This window comes from Raphanus sativus, unplaced genomic scaffold (assembly GCF_000801105.2).
Source record: "Raphanus sativus cultivar WK10039 unplaced genomic scaffold, ASM80110v3 Scaffold1126, whole genome shotgun sequence".
Classification (NCBI taxonomy): domain Eukaryota; kingdom Viridiplantae; phylum Streptophyta; class Magnoliopsida; order Brassicales; family Brassicaceae; genus Raphanus; species Raphanus sativus.
In genome coordinates, this window is record NW_026616440.1 from 4,938 (window position 1) to 25,124 (window position 20,187).

At 41.1% G+C, this 20,187-nt stretch overlaps 1 protein-coding gene across 1 annotated transcript; it reads left to right on the top strand.

Annotated features, from left to right (window-relative positions):
* Window positions 1–15,292: 15,292 nt before the first annotated feature.
* LOC130503781 (uncharacterized) lies at window positions 15,293–17,698 on the top strand (the record flags this gene model as incomplete). Its single annotated transcript, XM_056998346.1, has 4 exons — window positions 15,293–15,484; window positions 15,599–16,020; window positions 16,291–16,987; window positions 17,549–17,698. Coding segments are annotated over exons 1-4 (1,461 nt in total), but the record flags the coding sequence as incomplete, so codon positions are not given.
* Between the last annotated feature and the right edge of the window lie 2,489 nt (window positions 17,699–20,187).

Consider the following 20,187-nt stretch of genomic DNA (forward strand, 5'->3'; position numbering starts at 1 on the left):
TAAAATCTGGAGATGAACTTGAAGAACACCTCAAGAGCACCAAGAACTTTGCCAAAAATAGAACTAGAACAAGAACAAGATGTCTCACGGATGAAAAGAAATGGAGAAATCAGAGAATGTGTTTGCGGAAGTGAAAGGTCTCAAGAGCTTAGTGCTCTGATACCATGAAAGAATATGAAGATTAGAAGTATGGAAGAGAGTGGCGAGAGTGAGAGACAAAGAGAATGTGAAACATGATTCTTGATATTCAATATAGTAAGCATACAAGGTTTATTTAAAGGGAAAGACAGCATAAGAAAGTAATAAACAAAGGGAACAATAAACAAGTCTGTCGATGATCAGTGAGGGGCAGAGTGAGCAGAGTGAAAGTGACTGGTCCTAACGGGTGGGAGGACCACTCTTTCCTTAACTCAACCCGTGACCTTTCTCCTCAGCGCCAACCACTTCACTTGGCGAGTTTCTTCTTCACTTCTCCTCATCACTTAATCCTTCTCATTAATCAAATACTAAACTTATCCACCTTGTACTCCAAGCTAGGTTATAAACTTGGTTCACAAGCAATGATCATCCTTTGCTCTCTTACGCTTGATCTGCTTCCTCTTTACTCTTGATGCTTCATCTCAACAGTAGCTATGGTTCCACACGATTCCAACACTCAAAAGAAGATAAGCCAAGTTTCCAGAAAGAGAGTAAGCCTCAGCCTAAAGAAGAACCGAAACCTGCTAGCATCTATAACAAAGATAAAAGCAAGGTTGAAACAACTAGTTCAAGAGCCAGAGATGTCAAGTGCTTCAAGTGTCAAGGTCGTGGTCACTATGCCAATGAATGTACCAACAAAAGGGTAATGGTACTGCTTGATAATGGCGAGTTTGAATCTGAAGCTGAGAAGAAGATCATACTAAGGATCAGTCTGAAGAAGAGTATGAAGAGGAGCCAGTTAATGGGAGGTTACTAGTGGCAAGGAGAAACCTTAGTCTTCAAACCAAGACCGAAGAGCTTGAGCAAAGAGAAAACCTATTCTACACACGGTGCTTGGTACAAGGAAAGGTATGCAGCCTCATAGTTGATGGTGGTAGTTGTGTCAACGTTGCGAGTGAAACCATGGTTCAAAAGCTTGGACTAAAGGTTCAGAAACATCCAAAACCCTATAGACTCCAGTGGCTCAATGATGAGGGCGAGATGAGGGTCTCTGATCAGGTTCTAGTTCCTTTATCCATTGGAAGATATGAGGATGAGATCTTGTGTGACATTTTGCCTATGGAAGCAAGTCACATACTGCTGGGAAGGCCTTGGCAATCTGACAGACGTGTAGTTCATGATGGCTTTACCAACAAGCACTCCTTTGAGTTTAAAGGTAGAAAGACAGTACTAGTGCCACTATCTCCAAAAGAAGTACATCAAGATCAGCTGCAGCTTCAAAAGAAAAAGGAGATTGATCTTAAACCGACTCAAACCAAGCAACACAACTTCTATGCCAAAACTGGTGATATCAAGAGATCTCTTTACTCTAATCAATCTATTCTCTTATTCATCTACAAAGAATCTCTCTTGAGTCTAACTGATTTTGCACCGGTGTACCCGAGTGAGATGTTGTCTCTTTTGCAGGAATATGATGATGTGTTTCCAGATGATAGTCCTACAGGGTTGCCACCAATACGTGGGATTGAGCATCAGATTGACTTTGTACCTGGATCCACACTTCCTAACCGACCTGCTTACAGAACCAATCCAGTAGAAACCAAAGAACTACAAAGACAAGTAGATGAGTTGATGGAGAAGGGTCACATCCGTGAGAGCATGAGTCCTTGTGCTGTACCTGTCTTACTAGTACCCAAGAAGGATGGGAGCTGGCGCATGTGTGTTGATTGTAGAGCAATCAACAATATCACGGTGAAGTATCGACACCCTATTCCTAGACTTGATGATATGCTTGATGAATTGCATGGTTCTAGCATCTTTTCTAAATTGATTTAAAGAGTGGCTATCATCAGATTAGGATGCAAGAAGGTGATGAATGGAAAACTGCATTTAAAACTAAACATTGTTTGTATGAGTGGTTAGTTATGCCATTCGGATTGACAAATGCACCTAGTACATTCATGAGGTTGATGAATCATGTGCTTAGATCATTCATAGGTTCATTTGTTGTAGTCTACTTTGATGACATCCTTGTCTACAGCAAGAGTTTAGAAGAGCATATAGTTCATCTTAGGTCTGTTCTTGATGTTTTGAGAAAGGAAAAGCTTTATGCTAACCTTAAGAAATGCACCTTTTGTACGGATAACTTGGTCTTTTTAGGCTTTGTCGTGAGTGCAGATGGAGTTAAGGTTGATCAAGAAAAGATAAGAGCCATACAAGAGTGGCCCATCCCTAAGACAATCAGTGAGGTCCGGAGCTTTCATGGTCTTGCTGGCTTCTACAGAAGATTTGTGAGGGATTTCAGCACTCTTGCAGCTCCACTAACCGAAATCATCAAGAAGGACGTGGGCTTTAAATGGGAAGAAGCACAAGCAGCTGCCTTTCAATGCCTAAAAGAGAAGCTTACTAATTCCCCTCTTCTTATACTTCCAGATTTTAATAAAACCTTTGAAATCGAATGTGATGCTTCCGGTATAGGTATTGGTGCTGTCTTGATGCAGGATAAGAGACCCATAGCTTACTTCAGTGAGAAGCTTGGAGGAGCTACACTCAACTATGCAACGTATGACAAGGAACTCTATGCGCTTGTGAGAGCTTTGCAGACTTGGCAACACTACCTCTGGCCTAAGAAGTTTGTGATACACACGGATCATGAGTCTCTTAAGTACTTAAAGGGCCAAAGCAAGCTCAGCAAAAGACACGCCAGATGGGTTGAGTTCATAGAAACATTTCCTTATGTCATCAAATACAAACAAGGTAAAGAAAATGTTGTTGCTGATGCTCTCTCTCGAAGGTATGTTCTCTTAAACACTCTAGATGCTAAGCTCTTAGGATTTGAGCAATTCAAAGAGATGTATGAAACTGATCCTGACTTTAAAGAGGCTTATCTATCTTGTGAAAAGGTTGCTAAAGGTCACTACTTTAGGCATGAAGGATATTTGTTTTATGATAACCGCCTATGTGTGCCTAATTGTTCTATGAGAGAGTTGTTTACCAGGGAAGCTCACGGAGGAAGCTTGATGGGACACTTTGGCATTGCCAAGACTCTTAAGGTTTTGCAGGATCACTTCTTTTGGCCACACATGAAGAAAGACGTGGAGAAGATATGTCAAAGATGTGCAACTTGCAAACAAGCTAAGTCCAAATTGCAATCTCAGGGTTTGTATACTCCTCTTCCTGTTCCTCATCACCCGTGGAATGACATTTCTATGGATTTCATTATTGGATTGCCTAGAACTAAAACTGGAAAAGATTCTATCTTTGTTGTTGTTGATAGATTCTCTAAGATGGCACATTTCATAGCTTGTCATAAAACTGATGATGCATTGCATGTTTCTAATCTGTTCTTTAAGGAGATAGTTCGTTTGCATGGCATGCCTAAGACCATTGTTTCAGATAGAGATACTAAGTTCCTTAGTTACTTTTGGAAAACATTGTGGTCTAAGCTAGGAACTAAGTTGTTGTTTTCTACTACATGTCATCCGCAAACTGATGGTCAAACTGAAGTAGTGAATAGAACACTAGGTGCTCTCTTGCGTGCATTCATCAAAAAGAATTTGAAATCTTGGGAAGAACATTTAACTCATTGTGAATTTGCATACAATCATGCTGTGCATTCTGCTTCCAAATTTTCACCATTTGAAATTGTTTATGGGTTCAATCCCACTTCTCCTTTGGATCTAATGCGTTTACCTGAGTGTGCTAGAGTCAGTTTTGATGGAAAAAGAAAGGCCGAGATGGTGCAGGAGATCCATAAGCAAGCACGCCACAACATTGAAGAGAAAACCAAGTTGTATGCTAAACATGCCAACAAGGGCAGACGTGAGATGATCTTTGAAGAAGGAGATCTTGTTTGGGTGCATCTCAGGAAAGAAAGATTTCCAAACGAAAGGAAGTCTAAGCTAATGCCAAGGATTGATGGACCATTTGAGATCGTGAAGAAGCTTAGCAACAATGCCTACAAGCTTGATCTAAAGGGAAGGTATGATGTGGTACGGCCCTGGATAGGCTGTCTCTCCCTGGATCACTTGAAGGGGGCGTGGGTGGATGAAAGGTGATGGAGGTGGTCTTCTCCTTAGAACTATGAGCTGCTCTAAAGATGTTTTGCTACTCCTGAGACACAGGTTCACCCTGCTTGGTGTCTAGGATGGATCACAGAAGATTAACTCTCCCTTAGTGTGATATAGAACACGTTCACCACTTGTGAACAAAGGAGACAGTATCGTCTCAAGACTGGTTTGCACCAAAAGTAATTTTATTGATAAAAGAATGGCTGAATGATACATGGACGTGGTGCAGCTGTTTAAAAGCATAAAACATAAAACCCTAAGCCTAAACCAATGTGATTTAGGAAAACCATAACCAAATCCTATTGCTAATTGGTTTAAAACACCAAACCGACTCCTAATGGGTTTATAAAGCCCAAAACCTATTCCTAATGAGTTTACATAAATAATAAAACCAAATAAACTTAAAATAGACCATAATGGTCGTGCATAATCATATTGGGCCAATAATAAACCAAGCTGGCTTGTCCTTCCACTTTTTGGGCCGATAAAGGCCTTTTCGAACAACTCTGTCTTGGGCTCGATCCATCTTGTTCCAGGTCCGACCAAGCTGCTCCTTATGCTCATTTGGTTGATAAAGATCCTCATCATGTTCCATTTCCAGCTCTTGTTCTTCATCTTCCATTTCCAACTCATTTCTCGTCCATGTCGGTTTGAACAGTGCATTTCCTGATCATAGCAGATCTCCCATTTCATTTCCTGTCTATCCAGCTTCCTCCCATCCATTTCCTGGTCAATCACATTGCATACTAGTCGTCCATGCTGGTCCATAGTCATTCCTTTCTCTTTAAAGGCCTCATCAAGGCCAATAGACTTCTCTCGGTCCAATACTTCATGAATCAGGCCAATAAGCTGTCCAATGAGTCCATTAAGCTTTCCTGTGACCCACTGCCTTTCAAGGACTTGCATTAGCTTCCAGGACATTAATTTGAAGCTTCTCCAGGTCGCACCATTCCCTCCTCCTTTAAAAAGATTTGTCCTCAAATCTTGTTCTTTGAAGATGAATGTACAGTCCAATCTCTGCTGCATTGTTTCTTCTTGGACCAGGGTGTTGTTAATGCTCTTGTGCACGTTTATCTCCCCTCCAGGCTCAAACACAAAGCTTTGCAAAGCCTTCACACGTTCTAGATGCTTCACTGGACAGTGGTTCTTACGAGCAACACATAGAGCAAGCAATTTCTGTTCCTTGTTTAGATCAGATCTCACAGCTTCTGATTGAGCTTCTCTCCACTGATACCCAGAACAAGCCTTGATCCTAGACTTCTTGGCAAGTAACATAACCTTAGAGAAACCAGAAACTGACGTTGGTTCTTCCTGCTCATGCAATAACCCTTCCAAATCAACCTTCACTGCTGCTGCTTTTTGGATCATATTGTTGTTGATGCTTTGATGTAAACACAAGCTTCCTCCTGGTTCAAAAACAATCTGTTGCAACCCCTTGGGAACCCTCAGATGGTCAACAAAGCTGAACTGAAAATATACCATTGATCTGGTCAGTAAATCACAAGTTAAAGTTTTAATACTTTCTCCTTGATCAACCAAAACAAGTTCCAAATCAGGGGCTGTAGATGACTCTTCAAGCATGTACGGCCCTGGATAGGCTGTCTCTCCCTGGATCACTTGAAGGGGGCGTGGGTGGATGAAAGGTGATGGAGGTGGTCTTCTCCTTAGAACTATGAGCTGCTCTAAAGATGTTTTGCTACTCCTGAGACACAGGTTCACCCTGCTTGGTGTCTAGGATGGATCACAGAAGATTAACTCTCCCTTAGTGTGATATAGAACACGTTCACCACTTGTGAACAAAGGAGACAGTATCGTCTCAAGACTGGTTTGCACCAAAAGTAATTTTATTGATAAAAGAATGGCTGAATGATACATGGACGTGGTGCAGCTGTTTAAAAGCATAAAACATAAAACCCTAAGCCTAAACCAATGTGATTTAGGAAAACCATAACCAAATCCTATTGCTAATTGGTTTAAAACACCAAACCGACTCCTAATGGGTTTATAAAGCCCAAAACCTATTCCTAATGAGTTTACATAAATAATAAAACCAAATAAACTTAAAATAGACCATAATGGTCGTGCATAATCATATTGGGCCAATAATAAACCAAGCTGGCTTGTCCTTCCACTTTTTGGGCCGATAAAGGCCTTTTTCGAACAACTCTGTCTTGGGCTCGATCCATCTTGTTCCAGGTCCGACCAAGCTGCTCCTTATGCTCATTTGGTTGATAAAGATCCTCATCATGTTCCATTTCCAGCTCTTGTTCTTCATCTTCCATTTCCAACTCATTTCTCGTCCATGTCGGTTTGAACAGTGCATTTCCTGATCATAGCAGATCTCCCATTTCATTTCCTGTCTATCCAGCTTCCTCCCATCCATTTCCTGGTCAATCACATTGCATACTAGTCGTCCATGCTGGTCCATAGTCATTCCTTTCTCTTTAAAGGCCTCATCAAGGCCAATAGACTTCTCTCGGTCCAATACTTCATGAATCAGGCCAATAAGCTGTCCAATGAGTCCATTAAGCTTTCCTGTGACCCACTGCCTTTCAAGGACTTGCATTAGCTTCCAGGACATTAATTTGAAGCTTTTCCAGGTCGCACCATGATGTGAGTAATAGTTTTAATGTTGCTGATTTGGTTCCTTTTATTGCAGATGATCCAGATTTGAGGACAAATCCTTTTCAAGAGGGAGGGAATGATATGATTCCAGATCATGTCAAGAAGAACAAGGACCAACCAGCTGAAGAAGAAGATGCCTTAGACCTTTCTAAAGGTCCCATGACTCGTGCAAGATCAAAGAAGCTCAAGGAAGCTATTGGAGGCTTAATCAGAAAGTCTTTGAAGAAAGAAAGTCTTGAAGGAAGCTTGATACTTCAAGACCCACTCATCACCATTCAAGTCATCATACCATCAAGCTGAGTATCATCTAGGCTAGCAAGAGAAGTGTGCTCTTTTCCTGTCTTAGTTTTTGTCCCATTGGGTTTTGCTAAGATAGGTTTTTAACGAGGCCTTGTCTTGCTATTTCAAATCACCTAGTATGATACTCTCGGACCAGACTACATTAGGATCTTATTATATCTTTAGACTATACTTTTTATTTTCGTTACACAAGTCAAAGGGAGCGTGTTCCTTTATGACTCTATGTTGTTTACGAGACCTTGTGCATGTACAAGGATCTCTCTTTATATTCTGGTCGAGCAAGTGATGCAACCCTGATCAGCTATGCAACCTTGGAGGAGCTAAGACCAGCTGATGACACTGAGGATGAGCTGAAACCAGCTAAGGAGACTGATGTGGAGCTCAAATCAGCTGAAGTTACTAAGGATGAGCTGAACCAGCTGAGTGACACTACCTTGGAGCTGAGTGAGCTAAGTGACATTAACATGGAGCTGGATGAGCTGAGTAACACTGAAGATAGAGTTGGATTAGCTGCTGGACAACCTGGTCCTTTCTCAAAACAAAAAGAAGTGATTCAGCCCATGAAGAAGGCCATAACAAATTCACCTTGAATTTGTTTCAAGTCAAATTCGACCAGCCCATTTATCAGCCCTTTCAAGCCCATTCTCATCACAAAATATCAACAAAAGAAGTTCTGGTCGTGGCTTGCCTTGAAGGTTGCAAAGTCAAGTCAAAATTCAACATCTCGGTTCTACAAATTGCCTAGTTTTTAGTTTCAGTCAAATTCTTGTTTTCTACAAAGTCTTTGCCTAGTTTTCTACATTCTTTCTAGTTTTTAACACATTGTAAGTCTATATAAAGGGCTGCACGTCCTCAATAATATTCATTCACCTTTTTGATTAAAAATCTCTCTTATCATTGTGAATCCTTTGTTCATCTTTGAACATCGATCTGCTGAGGAGTTCATTCTCCAATTGCAACTTGTCTTTGATCCTTACCTGAGTTCATTCTCTTGATCAAAGACTCATCTATCCATCAATCACCCATCCGCAAGTTCCCATCCACAAAACCATCTATCATCACCCTTTTACCATTCCGCAAACACCCATCAAACCATCAAACCATTGATCCAACCTTCAAAGATCAGGGAAAGTGAACCCTATTACAACCAGGGTTCTATCAGGTGGTATCAGAGCAGATTGAAGGCTCGTGATCTAGGGTTTGTCATAAGAACTCTTTGAATTCTTCTCTCTTTCGTTTTTGGGAACCTCGTTTGATCTCTCTGTTTCGGTGAATCTATCATCTCTTATCTGTCTATCTAATACTGCGGGGGGGCCAACCAGATAAAAAAAAAAAAAAGAAAGATCAAAGAATCAAAGCTGAAGAGAAATCCAGCTAGACTGAAGAGAAATCCAGTCTCTGGTGGTAAAGCTCCCTGCCCATTAAATCTCTTAATACTGTCTATCTCTTTCTTTAGTTGGGGTTGGGGTTTTGTTCTCTAAGGCATTGATCTTTGTTTACTGCTGAGCTATTGGATTCACAAAGAAACTTCACCACAAAGTTGTGAGAAACACTTGAGAGAAACACTAAGTGAGGCTTCGGCTATCTATTTGTGTACTAACTTTCTTGTTGAGTTGTAACAGGAAACCATGGCTGGAGATGTCAGTAAAAGAAAGGGAAAACCAACCTATAACTTTGATAAGATCCAGATGGAATCCATGGTGGCTACACTAATGAAAGAAATGGATAAGAGATTTGAATCTCTAAGAACTTCTGCTGATAATGTTTTTAGTAAAGTTTCTCAGGTTCAGGAGGATGCTAAGACCAAAAGGAGGCGCACATATCATGATCAAGAAAGATCCCGACCAGGGAAGCTTCTGGACACGCCTATCAGGAGGAGAAGGGGACAATCTACACTGTCCAGAGAAGAAACAAAACCTGTCCATAGCCATGATGGTCAGAAGTTGCTGCGTAGAGCTCCAAAGGAGTGGAGTAGTCCAGAAAACATTGCTGAAATGTACAACAAGATATACAAGAAGTTGGAGAAGGAAAAAAGACAGAGCACACGACCTTCCTCAAGGGCTTCTGATCCAATGAGTTGCAGCAAGCAGGAGCAGCTCATCCAAACGATGGAAACAAAAAAATCTGAGGTAATAAAAGAAACTGAGACAGAAATTGAGTTTTCTCTTTTCTCTTCTCAATCTGAACTTGTTGTCAATAATACCTTTGATGAACTAACTTGTTTTGAACCGGTGCAACCGAGTAGTCTTGCTTCAGTGTCTCAGGTCTCAGAAGAACACTCACCAGAAACAGAAGAGGAGAGTCTAGCACAAGGTGAAGTGATGGAGCAGATAAGCTTGGAACCAGAAACAACTCCTACACCTTTCTCTCCCAACCTGCAAGAGCACTGTAAGGAAATTCATCTGGTTAATTCTTTTCCTGAATTGTTTGTTAAGGTTAGTTCCAGTGATGTCAAAAAATTAGGTCTCGACAAAGTGAAAGAATTTTGTGTTTCAAACTGCGTTTTGACAAGATGATTCATTCTTTTGAGAAACTTGAACCAGATAAACTTCTTGATCAAAAACGTTTTTCATGTGGCAGTGACATCAGAACTAGTCTTGTTTTGAGTTTTGATCAGTTTAAGGAACAATACAAAAGCTTTTATCACCCTGCAAAGTCATTGGAGTTTGTTCTGCAACAGTCTGATTTTTGTTTCAGAAAACCTTGTAATTCTTTTGCTTGTTTTAAGGATAATGGCTTTGAGCTGAGTTTTTCTAGACATGAACTGATCACTGATGATTTGTTCTCTTCCACACGTGCCTGGAAAGAGTTTATGAATAGGAAATTGCAGAAACAAAAATCACTTAGAGCTGAAACCGATTTTATTTGTGATTTTGCTTTGAAACCTGTCCATTCTTGTTCTGAAACAGATAAATCTTGGTTTGTTTTGAGATCATACTTGCAGAATGATGTTGTCTTGAGCTGTGGTGATATATTAGTTTACAACACATTCTTTGAAAGTAAATCAAAACCTGTGAGACATGTGCTAACTGATTCTGAATCTGATCTTGAACTTAAACTTTTATGTTTTGATTCTTATCATGTGAAGCACGTTTTGAAGTTGATATATGGTACCTCATGCCTTGATACCATTCTTGTCTGCAATACTTACTTTGATGTGCATTTTGAAAGTCTGAAACAAGTGCAACATGTTCTCAGAAATAAACTCTTTGTTATTGATCAGATTAAGAACATGTCTTGCACTAATATTTCTGGATATCTAGCTTCTGTTTTTAGTGTCCAGAATAAACAGGTTCAGTCTCAAAGGAGTGTCAGGAAAGAGAGCAGAAAACATCATGCTTATCATCCAGAGATTTTGAAAAGGAAATACTTGAGGAAAATTGCTTCAAAACTCCAAGGAAGTTTATGTCCAAAACTTTTCTTTGATGATGCTTACATGTTTCTTTGCCTGAACCTTTGTCCTGTGTGTAACTTGTTTCCTTTTGATGTAGGAGATACAGATTTGAGGTCAAATCTTTTTAAAGGAGGAGGGGATGATGCAACCCTGATCAGCTATGCAACCTTGGAGGAGCTAAGACCAGCTGATGACACTGAGGACGAGCTGAAACCAGCTAAGGAGACTGATGTGGAGCTCAAATCAGCTGAAGTTACTAAGGATGAGCTGAACCAGCTGAGTGACACTACCTTGGAGCTGAGTGAGCTAAGTGACATTAACATGGAGCTGGATGAGCTGAGTAACACTGAAGATAGAGTTGGATTAGCTGCTGGACAACCTGGTCCTTTCTCAAAACAAAAAGAAGTGATTCAGCCCATGAAGAAGGCCATAACAAATTCACCTTGAATTTGTTTCAAGTCAAATTCGACCAGCCCATTTATCAGCCCTTTTCAAGCCCATTCTCATCACAAAATATCAACAAAAGAAGTTCTGGTCGTGGCTTGCCTTGAAGGTTGCAAAGTCAAGTCAAAATTCAACATCTCGGTTCTACAAATTGCCTAGTTTTTAGTTTCAGTCAAATTCTTGTTTTCTACAAAGTCTTTGCCTAGTTTTCTACATTCTTTCTAGTTTTTAACACATTGTAAGTCTATATCAAGGGCTGCACGTCCTCAATAATATTCATTCACCTTTTTGATTAAAAATCTCTCTTATCATTGTGAATCCTTTGTTCATCTTTGAACATCGATCTGCTGAGGAGTTCATTCTCCAATTGCAACTTGTCTTTGATCCTTACCTGAGTTCATTCTCTTGATCAAAGACTCATCTATCCATCAATCACCCATCCGCAAGTTCCCATCCACAAAACCATCTACCATCACCCTTTTACCATTCCGCAAACACCCATCAAACCATCAAACCATTGATCCAACCTTCAAAGATCAGGGAAAGTGAACCCTATTACAACCAGGGTTCTATAAGCAAGTCTAATAAGATCATCATCTTTTATCTAAAAAAAAAACACTTCTCTTCTCTTATTGCTTTCAACAAGAGTTCGAGAGTTCTGGTGTGTCATATCCAGAGTCTAAGGACTTCTCCTTTAGTGTGTCATATCTAAAGTAGTCGTCTAGGAGTATCAAAGAGTCATCCGCATCTCTTTGTGTCACCAATCGCATCCACAAGCCTTGAAAGATTGAGATTTGATTCATCTTTGCAAGGATCTATCCAATATCATCCAGAGTTCATCCTAGGGTCGTGTTATATATGCTCCCATCTCACCATTCAATGCATGAATACTCCTAACAGATTCAGTTTCAGTTCGCAAATGGTCAACCAATTCTAGCACCCTATCACCAATGCTAGCAGTTTTATATGCAGTAAAGGAGTAACCAAGGGTGTTACCAGACTCTTTTAAGGCTTTGATCAGGGCATCAATGTCTGATCTTCTTATCATCTCCTGCTCCATGCTCTTCCCGGCTGAATGGAGTGATGAGAGAGCATTGCCTTCACTTTCACCCGCCTTGCTTGTGGAGCTAGAACCAGATGGACCCGCTTCACTTGCCTCAGCAGAAAGGTTTGCTCTCCCTTCACGCTCCTTGTTGAACTTTGCCGGCTTGAGATGAGGGTGTAATATCCAACACTGACTCCTCTTGTGACCTTTGCGCTTGCAGTGATCACAATTGCCTCCAAATGACTTCTCCTGGTAACCAGCCTTGTTAGCTTGCATCTCTTCAGCTTTATGCGCCATGGTCATATCTCCTTTGCCACCAAAGAGACCCAAAGATCCCTCTTCCTTCTGAAGCTGAGCACACACTTCCTCCATTGATGGTAATGTTGGTGCTCTCAAGATGTGTTTGATCACATCTTTGTAAGCCGGATCAAGCGTAAGCAACAAACCAAACACTTGATCCTGCTCTTTCCTTTCCATCAGCACGCTCATGTCATTAGTGCTAGGCCTCAACGATTCAAGCTCAGACCACATTGACCTATACTTGCCTAGATGCTTGGTGAACTCCTCACCATCTTGCACAAGAGTGTTGATGCCTTTCTTCAGCTCAAACACACGGCTCAGATTAGTGACATTTCCAAATGTCTTTTGGAGAGTCTCCCACAGGTGCTTAGGGGTCTCGCAGTAGCTGTAAGCATCCAAGATAGGTAGCTCAAGTGACCCTTGCAACACGGACAACACCATCAGGTCTTCTTGAATTCACTTCTTATTATCAGCAACCGCGAGTTCCTTTCCACCCTCCTGACCTTCTCCATCCTTGACCACAGGTGTAGGACCATCATCCGTGATGTGACTCCACAACCCTAGCCTCCCAATAGCTGTCTTCACCAGTCTTGACCACAACAGGTAGTTTGTACCACCCTTGAGAGCAACTGGAACCGTAATCTTGCCTCCATCAATCTTGAAACCATCCATGATGATGAAAAGCGACCAAAGAACAGAGCTTTAATCTTGAACTGTCTCAACAAACACTAAAGTGTATAACTTTAAGTGACAAACCGTGAAGAACACTCCAAAGTTTGAATCTTTACTTTTCCCGCGAAGAACAACCACCAAAGTTTGAATCTTTACTTTTCCCGCGAAGAACACCACCAAGTTTGAGTCTTGAATCAACCCGCGAAGAACACCAACCAATGTCTGAAGCTTTAAGTAACACCACCGCGAAGAACACACCAGAGTTTGAATCTCTAAGAACCCCACCGTGAAGAACACTAAAAGCTTGAAACTTTATGAACCCGCGAAGAACAAGAACAAAGCTCGGATGATTTTGAATAAAACAGAAGAGAACAAGAAGAAATGAAGATGAAGAGAACACAAGCTCAATACCAAAGCCAACCTGGCTCTGATACCATGATATTTTTAGTAGTATTGAGTAGATAAGGTGAATCGAGATGAGTTTAAGGGTAAAGGTTTATGAAGAACATGAAGAACATTATGAACTAGAGAGAGAGAGTTGCAAATCGTGATACATAGATTAATGAGGCAGTGTTACAATATAAAGGAGAGACTAAAGACAAGGGTTCACTATGCTAAGCATGTGAGGTCAAAGGATAAGGTTGCTTTAATTTAAACTAAGCCAATAGAAAGCTTCACATGCTTATGGGAAGAACATGATCCATCCAGGCTGTTCCAGCCTGTCATGTGCGCAGCTTCTTCCTTCTCTCAACGGTCTGATAAGCTAAGTGACTTCCCAAATAGTGATGCAACCAAGCCTAGACTTGCTAAAGGATTGGCGACAGATGAGCTGAACCAGCTCACTGATACTGATGAGGAGACAAGTGAGCTAAACCAGCTGAGTGAGACTGAAGAGAAGCAGGATGAGCTGAACACTGATGGGGAGCTGAACACTGATGGCAAGATGGACCGAGACCCATTCTCCTTTCCTAGTGGGCCAATCACTCGATCACAAACCAGGAAATTGAAGGAAGCAATTGTTGGTTTGGTTTGCTTCAAACCAAACTCGGATTCAATCAAGGATCAAGACCAAACCAAAGTCAAGATATTCAACTATTCAGTCTTTGGTCTTGCCTAAGTTTTCTACAAGTTTTAAGTATGAGTTTATGTTTTCAATAAGTCAAAAACGTGTTCTTTGTTCTACATAAACCCTATGTCGATTTCTAATAAGATTCATTCACTCTTTTTATCAAAAATCTCTAAAACTGTGAATCCTTTGTTCATCTTTGAACATTGTTTGCTTAGGAGTAAAATCCTCTGCTCTTTGCTTGTTGATCACGTCCGAGCGGTGCCCTGCTCGATCTCAAGCACATCGAACAAGTGTTTGATCTCCCATCGATCTCACACTGAAGTATCATCAACCATCTCTACCTTCATCCATAAACCATCTCCCATCTATCCTCATTATCCAAAGAAACCATTGTTCTATCAATCCCATCGAACCCATAAACCAAATCACCCTCAAGATCATAAAAAGGGAATCAAAACCAAGAAGGGTTTCATTAAGTGGTATCAGAGCAGATTTGAGGGCTACTGATTGGGGTTTGTTCTCGATTTCTTTCTTCTCTTTTGGGAACCTTATTTGATTCATCAAAACTCTCTATACTCTTCTCTGTCTATCTAAAAGTGCGAGGGGGCCGACCAGATAAAAATATAATAAGATCAAAGTATCTAAGGCTGAAGAGAAATCCAGCCAGACTGAAGAGAAATCCAGTCTCTGGTGGTAAAGCTCCTTGCGATCTAAATCTCTTAATACTGTCTATCTTTCTTCTTTTGGGGTAGGGGATTTGTTCTGAAAGTTTGAACCTTGATCACTGCTGAGCTATTGGATTCACAGAGTTTGTTCACTACCAACACTTGAGAGAAACACTTGAGAGAAAACACCAGTGAGGCTTCGGCTATCTATACTTGTCTACTTACTTTTCTTGTTGAGTTTCTTAACAGGAAGCCATGTCTGAAAGTGACCAGGAACGAGAGGGGAGACCAGCAGCTAGACTAGATAAAACTCAAATGGAAGCTTTGATAGCTACTCTTATGAACGAGATGGATAAAAAACTTGAATTTGTTGGGATTACCCGTTCTACTAATGATGTTTTGGGTAATACTTCACAGGTTAGGAGAGCAGCTAGAGAGAAGAGGAGAGGAAAGCGACCTGCAGTAGCTAATGATCTAGACTCCTCCTCTGGTCGTAGCACGGATGAAGATCGATCAGAAAGGTCCATCAGGACAGGACGAGCAGCTTCTCAAACCAGGTCAGACCGTGCAATGTCTCAAAATAGACATACCACCCGTCGAGCACCAAGAGACAGACCTGATGACCGTCTTGGAAACCTTAAGCTCCGGATACCTGTCTTTGGAGGCACTAGCAACCCTGATGACTATCTTGATTGGGAGAAGAAGATTGAATTGGTGTTTGACTGCCAAGATTATTCGGAAAAGAAGAAGGTGAGGCTTGCTGTAACTGAGTTCAATGGTTATGCCTTGCATTGGTGGGATCAGATTGTTACTACAAGAAGGAGGACTGGAGAAGCACAAGTTGCATCCTGGTATGAACTCAAGACTCTTATGAAGAAACGTTTTGTGCCAAGTTATTATGGGAAAGAGGTGCATCAAAAACTCAGGAGACTTACCCAAGGCACGAGGGGAGTAGAAGAATACTATCAGGAGATGGAAACTCTTATGCTTAAGGGTGGAGTAGCTGAATCAGCTGAAGCTACCATGGCACGTTTCCAGGCTGGGTTGAGCAGAGACATTCAGGATCGCATAGAGATGTATGAGTATGAGGATATCTTTGAGTTGTTACACAAGTCCATCCTTATAGAGCAACAGCTAAAGAGGAAGAATCCAACCAAGGGCTCCTATGGCAACAACTACAAGTCGACCACTACCAAAGAAGAGAAACCATGGATAAAGAAGGAAGATCTCAAAGGAAGTCAGCAGGATGATAAGGGAAAATCAACCACCACGAGATCCAGAGATGTGAAGTGTTTCAAGTGCCATGGTATTGGGCATTATGCCAATGAGTGTACTAACAAGAAAGTCATGATCCTCTTAGACAATGGTGAAGTCGTTTCAGAAGAAGAACCAGCTGTTGCATCAGAGGAAGAACAGATTGATTATCCAGTTAACGGACAGCTCCTGGTTGCAAGAAGATCTCTTCAAGTCCAGATCAAACCAGAGGAGACTGATCAAAGAGAAAATCTCTTCCACACTCGCTGCACAGTCTATGACAAGGTCTGTAGTTTGGTGATTGATGGTGGGAGTTGTACCAACGTTGCAAGTGAGGCGCTTGTGGAAAAACTTGGGTTGAAGACTGGAAAGCATCCTAGGCCTTATCTACTTCAGTGGTTGAATGATCAAGGGGAACTGAAGGTGACTGAGCAAGTAATGGTCCCTATTACTATTGGGAGGTACCAAGATGAGATTGTTTGTGATGTCCTACCTATGGACACAAGTCACATCCTGCTAGGGAGGCCATGGCAATATGACAAAAAGGTGATTCATGATGGCTTTACTAATCGCCACTCATTCACTCACAGAGACAAGAAGATTGTTCTTGCTCCTCTCTCACCACAGGAAGTACACCATGATCAAGTCCAACTCAAACTTAGGAGGAAAGAAGACAAGGACAAGGTACCAACATCTGAGAAACAAACAAAAGGTATTCTTCTAAGTGCTAAATCTAGTGATCTCCGGAAAGCAGCACACTTGAACCAATCTATGATCTTGTTTGTTTTTAAGGGAGCTTTACTAACTTCTTCTGACATTGCACCGGAGCTACCGAGTGGTTTTGAGTTCATATTACAGGATTATGGAGATGTGTTTCCAGAAGAGAGTCCAAGTGGTTTGCCTCCACTCCGAGGGATTGAACACCAGATAGACTTAGTTCCAGGAGCCTCCTTGCCCAACAGACCTGCTTACCGAACTAACCCTGATGAAACTAAAGAGTTGCAAAGACAAGTTGATGAGCTGATGGAGAAGGGTCACATCCGAGAGAGTATGAGCCCATGTGCAGTACCTGTGTTGTTGGTGCCAAAGAAAGATGGAAGCTGGCGCATGTGTGTGGACTGCAGAGCCATCAACAACATCACGGTAAAGTATAGACATCCTATCCCTAGACTTGACGACATGCTTGATGAACTTCATGGTTCTTGCATCTTTTCTAAAGTAGATTTGAAAAGTGGATATCATCAGATTAGGATGAAAGAAGGTGATGAATGGAAGACTGCCTTTAAAACAAAACATGGTTTGTATGAATGGCTTGTTATGCCTTTTGGCTTAACCAATGCACCTAGCACTTTTATGAGACTAATGAATCATGTTTTGAGAGCTTTCATAGGTCGCTTTGTAGTAGTTTACTTCGATGATATTCTGATCTATAGCAAAAGCTTGACTGAACATGTTGATCATGTGAAATCTGTTCTAGAAGTGCTTAGGAAGGAGTCTCTGTTTGCTAACTTTAAAAAGTGTACTTTTGGAACAGATCACCTTGTGTTTTTAGGTTTTGTTGTCTCAGCACAGGGAATCAAAGTTGACGAGGAAAAGGTGAAAGCAATAAAAGAATGGCCAATTCCTACCAGTGTAAGTGAGGTAAGGAGCTTTCATGGGTTGGCTGGGTTCTACAGGCGTTTTGTTAGGGATTTCAGCACCATTGCTGCCCCTCTCACTGAGGTTATCAAGAAGAATGTGGGATTCCAGTGGAGGAAAGAACAAGAAGAGGCATTCCAAACTTTGAAAGGGAAGTTGACCAATGCACCTTTGTTAGCTCTTCCTGATTTTTCTAAGACTTTTGAAATTGAGTGTGATGCTTCTGGTGTAGGTATTGGAGCTGTTTTGATGCAAGAGAAGAAACCAATTGCTTACTTCAGTGAGAAATTAGGAGGAGCCATGCTGAACTATCCTACCTATGATAAGGAACTCTATGCACTCATCCGAGCTCTAGAAACTTGGCAGCACTACCTTTGGCCAAAAGAATTTGTGATCCACACTGATCATGAGTCTCTCAAGCACTTGAAAGGACAGCACAAGCTCAACAAAAGGCACGCAAGATGGGTAGAATTTCTTGAAACCTTTCCTTATGTTATTCACTTCAAGCAAGGTAAGGAAAACATTGTTGCTGATGCTTTGTCTAGAAGATACACTTTGTTTTCATCCATGGAAGCTAAGTTGTTAGGATTTGAGCAGATTAAGTCTTACTATGTTGATGATTCTGACTTTGGAGATATTTTCAGAGAGTGTGAGACACATCCAAGTGGAGATTACTATCAAACTGATGGTTTCTTGTTCTTTAAAAATCGTTTGTGTCTTCCTAATAGTTCTTTGAGAGAAATGTATGTCAGGGAAGCTCATGGAGGTGGACTCATGGGACATTTTGGAGTTGCAAAGACTTATAGCACCTTGAAAGAACATTTCTACTGGCCAAGCATGAAGAAAGATGTAGAAAGATCTGCAAAAAGTGTGTTGTTTGCATCCAAGCCAAAGCCAAAGCACGACCACAAGGTTTGTATACTCCTCTTCCTATTCCTAGTGCACCTTGGGTTGACATATCTATGGATTTTGTTCTTGGATTGCCTAGGACTAGAAAGGGTCGAGACTCCATCTTTGTTGTAGTAGATAGGTTTTCCAAGATGGCTCATTTCATACCTGGTCATCAAACTGACAATGCTGTGAAAGTTGCTGAATTGTTCTTTAGAGAAGTAGTACGTTTGCATGGCATGCCTAGAACCATTGTGTCTGATAGGGATACTAAATTCTTGAGCCACTTCTGGAAAACTTTGTGGTCTAAGTTAGGCACCAAGCTTTTGTTTTCTACTACTTGCCATCCTCAAACTGATGGGCAAACTGAAGTAGTTAATAGATCCTTGTCTACTATCTTGCGAACTGTTGTTAAAAAGAACCTTAAGTCTTGGGATTGTTTACCTCATGTTGAGTTTGCATACAACCATTCTGTTCATAGAGCTACTAAGTTTTCTCCTTTCCAGGTTGTGTATGGTTTTAATCCTCTAACTCCTTTGGATCTATTTCCTTTACCTCTTTGTGAACAAGCTAACCTTGATGGCATTGCCAAGGCCGAGTATGTTGTTTCTTTGCATGAACAGGTTAAGAAGAACATAGAAGAGAGGACCAAGGAGTATGAGAAACACGCCAACAAAGGCAGACGTGAACTAGTCTTGGAACCAGGAGATTTGGTGTGGGTACATTTGAGGAAAGAAAGGTTTCCTGCTGAAAGAAAGTCCAAGCTCATGCCAAGAACAGATGGACCATTCCGAGTTCTCAAAAGGATAAATAATAATGCTTATCAGATTGATCTTCAAGATAAGTACACTGTGAGCTCTACCTTCAATGTTGCTGATTTGATTCCTTATATTGCAGATGGTTCGGATTTGAGGTCAAATCCTTTCAAAGGAGGAGGGCATGATGCAACCAAGCCTAGACTTGCTGAAGGATTGGCGACAGATGAGCTGAACCAGCTCACTGATACTGATGAGGAGACAAGTGAGCTAAACCAGCTGAGTGAGACTGAAGAGAAGCAGGATGAGCTGAACACTGATGGGGAGCTGAACACTGATGGCAAGATGGACCGAGACCCATTCTCCTTTCCTAGTGGGCCAATCACTCGATCACAAACCAGGAAATTGAAGGAAGCAATTGTTGGTTTGGTTTGCTTCAAACCAAACTCGGATTCAATCAAGATCAAGACCAAACGAAGTCAAGATATTCAACTATTCAGTCTTTAGTCTTGCCTAAGTTTTCTACAAGTTTTAAGTATGAGTTTATGTTTTCAATAAGTCAAAAACGTGTTCTTTGTTCTACATAAACCCTATGTCGATTTCTAATAAGATTCATTCACTCTTTTTATCAAAAATCTCTAAAACTGTGAATCCTTTGTTCATCTTTGAACATTGTTTGCTTAGGAGTAAAATCCTCTGCTCTTTGCTTGTTGATCACGTCCGAGCGGTGCCCTGCTCGATCACAAGCACATCGAACAAGTGTTTGATCTCCCATCGATCTCACACTGAAGTATCATCAACCATCTCTACCTTCATCCATAAACCATCTCCCATCTATCCTCATTATCCAAGAAACCATTGTTCTATCCAATCCCATCGAACCCATAAACAAATCACCCTCAAGATCATAAAAAGGGAATCAAAACCAAG